Consider the following 10,693-nt stretch of genomic DNA (forward strand, 5'->3'; position numbering starts at 1 on the left):
GAGGGGTCCGAGTTGGAAAGAGCCAGGAGAATCGCGTGGGTGATCATACGTGGGGATGAATGTGCGGGGACCAAGATGGCTCTCAGATTCTGCCTTGGGCACTGACTGACACAGGGGACCCAGGAGGGAAGATGGCTTGAGCTGGAACAGAGGCTGCAAATTCCTTGTCGGTGGGAGGAAAGCCAATGCTGGAGCTGGCTCGCAGGAGAGGTCTGGGTGGGAGGCAGATTTGGAAGCCAATGTAAGCGCCACGAGGACAGAGACGTTGGCCAACTCCCGGTGTCCCTAGAGCCCGGACACACAGCAGGTGCTCAAGAAGCACTTGCCGAGGAGCGTGCAGTGCCCAGAGGAGTCCAGGGGAGGTGAATTTTAAGGGATGGATGGAGCGGTCGTTATTAAAACAAGGCTTTTTAAAAGCCCATTGATCTTGGTGACAAGGAGGTCACCAAGCATGGCAGCAGCCTTGGAGAGAACAATTTCAGCAGAGCGAGTGGGAAGGGAGGAAGCAGACTCCATCAAAAAGAGAGAAAGGAAGCCCGTAGTTGAAGGCTTTTGGGGTGGGTGGCTTTCAAGCTGGGAGAGAAGGGACACGCTGCAATTTTCACACTTGGAAAATTAAACCGCACAAAACTGCCCGCTGTGAGTCCTCCGATCTGGTCTACGGATTTTGAAAGCCAGAGCTGGTTGTAACCCCACCCCAACTCTGCACTCGCAGGACCTGGGGGCCAGGGCTTCCTGAAAGGGCTGAACGGCACCAGCCAACTGCCTGCCTTTGGGAAGACCTCACGGAAGGGGCAACAGTCAAATAGGGTTTTGAAGCAGGAGCAGGAGCTTGTTAGATGAAGAAGTGTGGGTGCTGAGAAACGCAGCCAACCCGTCTTTGGGATGAAAAAGCAGGAGGCAGGAGGGGCAGGGGTTGGTGGAAAGCACTTGGTTTTGGACCTGGAGAGCCGTGTGGTGACACACGGACTCCGACGTTAGCAGGAACTAGGTTCAAATCCCAGCATTGCCTCTCGCTAGCCCAGTGGCCTTGGGCACTTGATTCGACCTCTTCTAGCTCAGTTGTAGAATGGGGATATGGATGCCTGCTCGTCTGGGCTCAGGTGGGGCCAGACCAAGTGCCGGGATCATCCCACCCAGACCCCAGCTCCCACAGATGCCCCCTTTCTGTGACAGGGGGACCCAGATCTTCTGATAAATATGGGACAAGCCTTCAAAGCCCCTGTGGTTAAAAAGAAAAAGTCACTGCAGTGAGACCAGTTCAAAGCCACTCTGTTTATTTCCCTCTGTGGTATGGATGAGACGAGCCACCCACCAGGACCTCTGACATCTGGTAGGGGTGTGTCCTCTGCCTCAGACCCCAGCTCAGCTCACAGTGACCTTCAGGGGAAGCTCTGGTCCCCGGTGGGGAGGGGCTGCCATGGCTGTGCACCTGTGGATGCTGACTGGGGTGCAGTGGGCTGGCCTCAGCCCTCCCCTGCACCCTCCCCAAACCTGACTCCATTTAATACATAAGGAAAATGAGCTTCTCCAGGGGCCTGGGGGGACATCGCCTGACTTAGACCAGGACTTCGAGGAGCCCTGGGAAGGGCCTTGGATGCCATGTAGTTAATGCTTTAGTTTCCAGGTGGGAAAACTGAGGCTCATGACATTGCCATGATTGCAAAGCAGAGAGCTGGTCCTGGAGCCTGGAGCCCTGAGGTCAGGCCACGGCCAGCTGTGTGGCCTCAGCACTTGGACTCTTTTCTGGAGGATTCTGGGCTCCTGAGCTTAACGGTCTTCCCAAGACCCGAGGGCAGCCTTGAACCTGTCTGCCAGTGAGGCCAGGGATTCCCCCGAGGAAACCGAGAGAAATGCAGAGCAGCACATGGGGACAGTTCCAGAAGGGTGACAGGGCCCAGGGAGCTGAGTGAGGGACACCCACCCTTGACATCAACTAGCTCTTTTAGGAAAGAAGCCACTGAGGGAGATGTGTGGGACAGACGTCCCCGGGGGAACACTTCACCTGGGTGCCACGATGTGTGAGGATGGGGGTGGGGGGATGGGCTGCCCCCAGATTAACGCGGTGGGGGTGGGGGAAAGGCTGGGCCCACGGGGGACAGGCTGGACTCCAACCGGCGGAGTGACCTCTACTCGGATGACTCCTTGGGCACATATGCCACATTGTCGTAGGCGGGAGGCGGAGAGGCTGCGGGGCTGGGGATGTTGAAGTCAGCGCTGAAGGCGTGGGGCAGGAAAATCACAGGCTGCAAAGAAAGAACCCCTGACAGTCCTGGAGGGCTCTGGTGCCTCCGGGCGGTGTTGCAACAGTGCCCCCCTGTGGTCATTCTGAGAACAGCGCCCTAGTAATGAATTCCGTAAGGGAAGAATAGGCTGACTCACCGGCTCCACTAATATTTCAAAAATATTTACGGGGGCCGATTAGGCGTTGGGAGTGCAGCAGTGAACAAAAGAGACAAGAGTCGCCTTTCTCTAGGAGCTAAAGTTCGGGCGTTCTTTCTCCCTGGGCGGCCCCTGCCCCGGCTCCCTCCCTTGGGTGTTCAAGGTTCAAGGCCGACCCTCCGGGTTAGTTTCCCTCCCTGTGAGCGCGCACTCCTCCGCGCAAAGCCTTTCAGTGGCCTCACCTCCCAGTTTGCACAAAGCCACCTCCCAAGCAGCACCCCGACCCTACGGCTTGCCTTTCCCGCCTGAGGCCGCCTTTACTCCACCAACGCCCTACCCGCCCCCCCCTTCCTGTCTTCACTGTCCTCCAGATTTGGGGAAGCTAAGCTAATTTCTCCCTGAAGTGCGCTGCCCTCTGTGATGCCCCTGTCTGTGCCTCACGGCCTGCGAACTGCCTCTGTGCACAGTACTGCCCTCCAGGACCTCCCCGGGCTCTGCAACCAGGCTCCCAGAGCCGCTGGTCCCTTGGTCCTGACGCCCCCTTGCGGTCGCGAGGAGAATAGTTCCATCCTCCCCAAAGACTTCGCTGGGTCCCCAGATGTGCAAGAGTGGGGTGGCGGGGGGGCGCAGAGGGGAGGAAGAGGGACTCGTTGCCGCTCCCAATTGCTTTCCCGAAGGAAGAAGGAAGAGGCTGGAAGCAGAGCCTTCCCAGCCAACAGCCCTCCTCAGAGGCCCCGGGTGGGGTGGGCGGATGGGGGTGGGGTACTCACCGTGTTGGCTTGAGCGCTGGTGGCTTGACACCCGAAGTGGGTGGCAATGACCGCAATGAAGAACTCCAGGATGGTGAAGATGGTAAGCACGGCCAGATAGCCCCTGCCCACATCCTGGGGACCACACCCACAGTCAAGGCAAGCCCGGGGCTCTATGGGAGGAAGGGGCCCCAGGGGGACGGTAACTTGCCCGAGGTCCCACAGCCAGGCTGGCAGAGCTGGAGCTGGAGCTGGAGCCAGGCCTCCTGCCGTGCGTCCTGTGCCCTCCCCTTCCCTCCGCGGGGCCGCCCCTCCGTGTCCCCAGGCCTGTTCTTGGGAATGGGGTCACGGGGTCTATGCCCCCATGGGGTCTGTGGGGACTGACAAACTCTGCCCGGGCCCAGGGCCCTGGGGCTCCGGGTGCCGCTCACTCTCGCCTCCCCCCACCTCCTGGATGTGGCTCTCCCATGATCTCCACTCCGGGGGGGGGGGGGGGGCGTCTGACAACACACCCAGTTAGTGACACCGAAATCCATGAGCAGGATGGCTGTCCCCGCAAAGCCCGCCACGGCGCTGAGAATGTTTGTCCCCAGGCTGCTTCTCACCTGCAGGAAGGAGAGGAGCAGAGGGGAGAGGCCAGGAGGAGAAAGGACAGAGGAAGAGGCAACAGCCCTCCCACCCCCGCCTCCCTGGGCCAGGGCTCAGTGGCCGGCCACCCTGCGACGGGACGGGACGCGACGCATGCGTTTCTGACCCCTCTCCCTTCTCCGGTGCTCCTCCCACGCCTCAGGGTCGCCCTGCCGCTTTCACTGTGGGCGGGGTCTGCAGCAGGGTCCCTGCCTACCCTCAGGGTGCCCGCCCCCCAGGCCTGTGCCCTGCGGGTGCAGCTGCCCCAGAAGCAAGAGTCAGGGAGGCCCTCTGCTGTGGACACCGAGGCCCGGCTGGGAGGGTGATGGGGTCCCTTCCATGAGATTCCACACTGCAGACTCCAGGGCGCAGGGGGCAGGGGAGAGTCTAGGGGCAGGTGCTGAGGTGAGGGTAGGCCAACCGCTCACGGGGAGGCCCCGGGCTTCGGGTCAAGGGGATGTCTGGGTGGTCCAGACGGTCACTCAGGGCTCACCCTCCCTCGGCAGCCGAAACCTGATGCTCTTTTGACCCAGCAGCTGGAACCTTCTGGCTGCATTGCCCTGGCCTTACATCGGGGGATTGGGACTGTGGGACCCCCTCAGGTTCAAAGATCCCTGACTCTTCTTCTGCCTTTCTTTTCTTTTTTTACGCCATTGAGGAGGTCATGGGGCCCTGACTGGCCTCACGGGAAATCGACTAATTGGTCAATTAATCCAACCAAGTGCTGTTAAGTATGTGCTGCAGCCGGATGCTGTCAGAGGCGCTGTGAGCGCGGAGACAAGTCAGGTCCCTGAGCTCCTGGACTTCACAGCCTGAGGGTCCCCGAGTCCAGTCCTGCCCGGTTGTGACCCATTCTCCACCTGGCCCAGCACCGGACGGCCCCCGAGAGTCCAAATAGGACAATGGGTCCCTGCTTCTGCTCGCAGTGGCCTCCCTGAAATAAAGGCCCTTAAAATAATAAATCCCACAGTCTCCTTTAGGCCCTGATTCGTCTCCCTCCCCTCTCCCTCTCTGTTGTGTCCTCCTTCTCTGCCTCCTTCATCTCTTATAACCCACCCTGGCTTCTGTCCCCACGGCCAGCCTCTTCCCCATGGGATACTGGTCCCCGGGCTCTTCTGTGGCTGTCTCCCTCTGAACAGCGAGCTCAGTGGCACCTGCCCCAGGACCCTAGACTGTCCGGGCTGAGCGGAATGACACCCGTTATTCCTTCCCCTTCTCCCCCCGCCCCCCTGCCCCTGCTTCTTTGTGGCACTTTTCACGATCTGTAACTACTTACAGATCTGTAACTGTTACCAGACTGTCTGTAACTGTTACCAGACACTGGAGTGTAAGCCCCAGGAGGGCAGGGCCTTGGCCTTCCCTGCTGTGCTGAGCCTGGAGCCTGCTGGCTGGATGCGCTCCCCTGCAAACCCCACATCGCCTCCCATTGCCCGCAGAGGGGTCCCAGCCACTACCCATGACGACCAAGCGCGTCTCTCCGTCTGATTTCTTTCCACGTGTCTCTCCGTCTGATTTCTTTCCACCTGTTTCCCCAGACCTCTGCCCCGGTCTCGTGGAGCCACACATGGTTTCCATGGCAACCCTGCCCAGGCCTTCTCCTTGTCTTCTCATGCTTTTCCCACCACCGGATTTCTAAGTCCTCCCAGCCCACCAAGGCCTCACTTAGCCTCCTCCTCTTCCAAGAGACCTTTTCTCTGAAGGGCCATGAGCACTCTGTCTGTGGACCCTCACTTGCTGCCCTGTACTGTATGTCGAAAGCGTATCTTGCTTGGTTCCTCCTGTCCTGTGTCCGTGCTGTCTGGCTGTCCTCGGGCACCGGGCACTCAGCAGGCCCCCAGGGAATGTTTGTTGAGTGAGTGAATGGATGGGAGGGGCAGAGTGGAGAGGACTCAGCCGTGGCCCCGAGTCCCCCATTCAGACTTACGAGGCAGCTGGTGTGGTTCTTCTCGGCTGCCACGGAGAGGGACCCTGAGATGACGAACTGTGTGGAGACGAGGGGACCCCGGTGAGGCTTCGGCCGGGACACGGGGCAGGTCACACCATGCCTGGGCTCTGTCAAAGCCGTGGGCACCAGGGCGAGGGCAGTGGCCCCTTGGCTGTCACCTTCCCTGCCTCCCGGCCAGCAACCTTGGGATCTCTCTGTAAGGGTGTCCCCTGGTTACTAGGGGCCTGTCCCGGGAACTAGGGCGGTAGCTGGTGAGGTGCATGTTTTCGAGGGACATCATTCACATCTCATGCAAATCTGGCTCTCTCTAAAGGGGAAATTGTTGCAAAGTGATGGTCACCATTTGCTGGTAATTAGCTCCTACTCGCATTAGTTTTTGATTTCCTCAAACTAGAGGACAGGCAGGGCCAGGACTATGCTTTTCAGACGAGGACGCCAGGCCTGGAGACTGAGTGACTCCATGGCGACCCACAGTGGTGCTGGGATTCAGACCCCACTGGCCTCATTCCCAAGTCTGCACGCCCACACCCCGTCCCCGGGGCAGCTGGGAGACTCCGGTCTGGGATGGGGCTACGTAAACCCCGAAGTGCTCTCTTGATGTTCGAGATTGCCCACTGGCCACGTGCTCCCTGATTCTGCTGGAGTGGAAGGCCAGGCGGGCCGGGCGGGATGTGAGCACAGGAATGGGCTGGGGTGGGGGTGGGGGGTTCGGAGCTGATCAGACTCCCAGGGGACGGAGCTCTTGCAGGGCTGAGACCCATGAGGGGGAGTAGAAGGGTTTCTGGGGGTGAGACTTGGCATTCAGGTAATACCCAGGTGGTCAGTGCCCTTTAGCCCTGCGTCCCATCCTCTTGGCTCTTGGCTGGGAGCTTTTCCTAGGCAGGAGTGGCGCCTGGAGTAGGGTTTGCAGTTAGGAGCTGGATTTAGATTCAGGCCCCTTCCTCCCGGGGCGGCTGTGCCCCAGGGAATGTGGGAGGGGGCGGGTGTGGAGGTGAAAGGCGAGCCCCAGATGGCCCCCCCGGCACTCACGCAGGCTCCTCCCCAGAAGGGGACGCCGCCTTCGATGAAGAGCATCCCCACGTGGCCACGGCGCACCATGAGCAGCACGCTGCCGAAGCCCAGGTGGATGAGGCCGATGAGGATCTGGACGGTCTGCGGGAGCAGGCGCGGCTCAGCAGGGCGGGCTCCACACCGCCCCCTGCCGGCCGCGGGGAGAACCTGCACTCCAACCCCCCCCCCCCCCCCCCCACCTTTATGCTTGGAACTAAACTCCGATTCTGCTCTTTTGAGGAGACATCCCTATAACAACCAACAAGGACTGTCTTAAGGAGGAAAGCCAGCTCCCACATCTGAGGGCCCCCCCCCAACCCCTCGCCTGTTGCCGCGTTTCTACAGATCTGCATCTGCTTTGTGCTCTCACCCGTGGATGTCCAGCACCGCTGGGTTGCTACCCGGTTTTCTGAGCTCTCGTTTCAATGGCACAACATTCCCTGCACCGGATGCCTCACCCTTTCCCTCCTCGTCGCCCTGCATCCTGCAGAGAGTATCTCCTCGAGCATCTCTCTCATTTCAGTGCCTGTCACCGGTCCATTCCAGCTGTGTGCTGGGAGCTGACATCTGGACTCGGATTTGGGTTTTTCGAAGTTGATCCATTCCCAGAAGTAGGACGGTTTTCCCAAGGAAGGGGACATGTGGGCTTCTGGTAAGTTCTGCCACTTTTTTTTCCCCCCATACGTTTTCGGTAAAGATTGAGTTCTAGAACGGAGCAGGGACGTTGAAGGTCACCCCCCCCCCCAATTCAACCTCTGCCTAACTCAGGAGACCTTTCCAGCTCCTGACTTCTTAATAGCACCCCCCAACCCTCAGTGGGGAGGTGCCCACCACCACGCAAACCACTGTGGTCCGTTTACGGGCAGTTCTGACTGGGAGCAGATGACTGGGGAACGTTTTCTTGGGATCACGTGGAATAGTCATGTCTTCCCGCGTGCCAAGGATTTGGATATTTATAGGCACCCCCCCCCCCCTTGGATATTCTCTCCTGTTCTCTCTTCAGCTGCACATCTTTTGTCTTTGCAGTTTCCTTATGTGGCATGGGGTCCCCGCCACCAGCCCGGCTGTCCTCTGCGGGCTCTTCTGCTCCTGGACACTCCCACACCTGCCATTACTGCTCACGGAACACCAGCTACCTCTGGCCCCGTGCCCGTCCTCATTAAGCAACGTGCTGCGTATTTTATAGACGTGGCCTCCTCGAATCCCACCACGGTGAGGTCGGTGTTATTATCCTAATTTGGAGATGAGGACACTGAGGCTCAGAGATGTCCAGCGACTTGCCTGGGGTCTCCCAGCGCTGAAGTGGCTGGCCAGCCACCTCGAAAGCTGGTGTTCGTCTACTGGTGACACTCCCAAACACCCATGTGTAGTTTCCACTCTCTGGGTTCTCCGGCAATGTGGATTTGTCTTGTTGGATTCCTTTGGAGGTCATGGATTCCCAGGTCTCTCTGAGGCTTCGGGATTCCAGGGGCTGAGGACCCCGTCTCCGTGCACGGTGTCTGGTCCCTTTGCACACCAGTGGACGTGGTGCAGCCTTTAGCGTAGAATCTCGAATTCCAGCGTGTTCAAGCCAGAGCTCCTGCGTGCTACAGAGCGGTGGGGTTGAAAACAGAACTGTACGGTCAGGCCATTCTGGGGTACAGGATGCCACTTAGCAGCTGGGTGGCCTCAGGCCAGTGACTTAGCCTTGATAAGCCTCTGTTGCCTAACCTGTCCGACGGGAGCCATGGTCGCCGTCTCACAAGGTGGTGATGGGAATCTAAGGAGCCAGGGCCTGCAGATTCCATGCTCAGTGCGTGCCCGGGAGACGACAGCTGTCATCACCGCCATTATCACCACCGCCATTGCCTCAGCTATGTTTACATCTTCCATTTGGGGAAACTGAGGCCAAGGGACAAACTGAAGACACTATATATGTATGTATGAGGATGAATATGTCCGCCTCTCTGCCTGTCCGTCTATCTACCTATTTGATATTTTCTTCCCGCCCGGAGACCAACAACTCAAGGCCATCTGAGATTGGCAAAGACCTCATGGGACATCTCTCATGGGCCCGCAGGAGCTGCCCCCTGCCCACCTCTCCAGCTTCCATCTCCTCTCCCTTCTTCCTCTCCCTCTTCTCATTCCAGCATGTTAACCTTCTATTTCATCTTGAACAAGCTGCACGCGTTCCCACCTCAGGGCCTTTGCACCTGCTGCCCCCTCCACCTGATGAGCCCTTCCCCTTGCTCCCCGTGTTCCCGTGGCTTCAGCCTCCAGGTTGTAGCCTCCCTGCCATCTCCCCACGGAGACCTGGCTGTCCCCCATCACTAGCGTCGTCCGTCCCACATCCGTCATTTTTGACCGAATGACCCTATTTGGAGTCATGTTCGCCATTTCTTGGCTGGTGGGGTCTCTGTGCGCTCCAGGGGGGATGGGTCTGTCTGTCTGGTGCACAGGGGAATCTTCAAGTCCTCACTAAGTATAGATGGACCGCCTGCCCCTTTCCGAGGTGTCCGTGAGTGCTCCGGTGCTGGGACGCTCCCTCCCGGCACCTGTGCGCACGGGCCTCAGGTGGCCTGGGAGGGGGGTGGGGGGCGGGGGGTGTCTCCTTACCCCTAAAGCTTTGGGCTCCCCCGTCAGGAACGTCTCCGTCTCCGTGGGCCGCAGGTCGGGCGGCTGGGTGGCCCTTGGGGTCTGTGCCCCCAGCGGCGGCTCCTCAAACTGCATCACCCCGGGAGGCTGGCACAAGGGGCTGGGCAGGATGGCTGGAGGCGGGCGGAGGCCGCTGGCATCGCCGGGCGGGATGACGACGAACACGCCGTTGCTGGCGGGAGCTGCGGACATGGTGCTGGACGGCCTGGGCGACGAGGGCTCGGGAGAGAAGGACGATGCTGCTGGTTACACGTTTGCAGAGAGCCTTTCCGTGTATGAACAACATGCCTGCTCACTGCGGTCCCTGAGGATGGCACCCGAGTCACCGACTGTGCTTGGCGAAGCTTCGCCCCCCAAGAAGTGAAGGGATGTCCTAGATCAAGGCCTCTAGGAGAGGCAGGGCCAAGACTTGAATTCCCGTCTCTGACCCCAGAGGCCCCGCTCTCAGTCTCTGTGCTGTATTACAGGGAAAGGACCTTTAGGAGGACCATGTACTTAAACCGCCTCTCTTCTCCAGAGAGGGCAAGTGACTTGCCCAAGGACACACAGCTAGTATGGGGCAGAGCTGATCTACCCGCCTGCCATTTCCTGTCCCTCAGCCCGGGCTCATGAGCTTGTGTAAGTAATGCCCCTGGGTCATTTCTGGCCATGGACGCTTTCTCTCTGGCCACCCCAACAACTGCTATTAATGTAGCTGAGAAACGCATGCCTTATGGAAGCGCTGTGTGTGGTTGACCCGAGTGAACACTTTGGGGAGAAGCACCCAGCTGCCAGAAGGTGATCTTCCTCGGGCACAGAAGAGCGACCAGCGAATCTGCCAGATCACACGGAGACATTAAAAAGTCAGCCTTCTCATTGGCATCGGTTGGTTCAGTGCAGGCTGAGGAGACAGAGGTCAGCGTTTGAATCCTGGCTGCCCTTGTTACTTGAGACATGGGACAAGACGGCCACCTCCCCTTGCCTCGTTTCCTTATCTGTAAAGTGGGGATAATACCACTATGATCAATCTCCTAGGGTTTGGCATGAATTAGATGAGATAATGCACACCAACTTGATTAAAGCCGTCTTTTAGACTGATGTGTTATAATGCTGTTTGCATAAGATTTTTTTTTTTTTTAATATTATGTATGGGGGCACCTGGGTGGCTTCATTAGTTAAGCATCTGACCTTGGGTCAGGTCATGATCTCACTGTCCAGGGGTTCGAGCCCCATGTCAGGCTCTGTGTTGACAGCTCAGAGCCTGCTTGGGATCCTCTGTCTCCCTCTCTCTCTGTTTCTTGCCCCTCCAACCCCTCAAAAAAAAAAA

General features: G+C 58.8%; 1 protein-coding gene across 1 annotated transcript; it reads right to left on the minus strand.

Moving 5' to 3' along the window:
• Positions 1-1,266: 1,266 nt before the first annotated feature.
• On the minus strand, positions 1,267-10,458 carry LOC121043349 (membrane-spanning 4-domains subfamily A member 15). The gene is made up of 6 exons (XM_040495008.1): positions 9,349-10,458; positions 6,733-6,855; positions 5,683-5,739; positions 3,644-3,736; positions 3,153-3,266; positions 1,267-2,246 (listed from the first exon to the last, which is right to left on the minus strand). Exons 1-6 carry the CDS (start codon positions 9,577-9,579, stop codon positions 2,130-2,132), a joined length of 735 nt encoding a protein of 244 aa, XP_040350942.1. The 5' UTR covers positions 9,580-10,458; the 3' UTR covers positions 1,267-2,129.
• Between the last annotated feature and the right edge of the window lie 235 nt (positions 10,459-10,693).

This window comes from Herpailurus yagouaroundi, unplaced genomic scaffold (assembly GCF_014898765.1).
Source record: "Herpailurus yagouaroundi ecotype Mexico unplaced genomic scaffold, PumYag 187, whole genome shotgun sequence".
NCBI classification, from domain to species: Eukaryota; Metazoa; Chordata; class Mammalia; order Carnivora; family Felidae; genus Herpailurus; species Herpailurus yagouaroundi.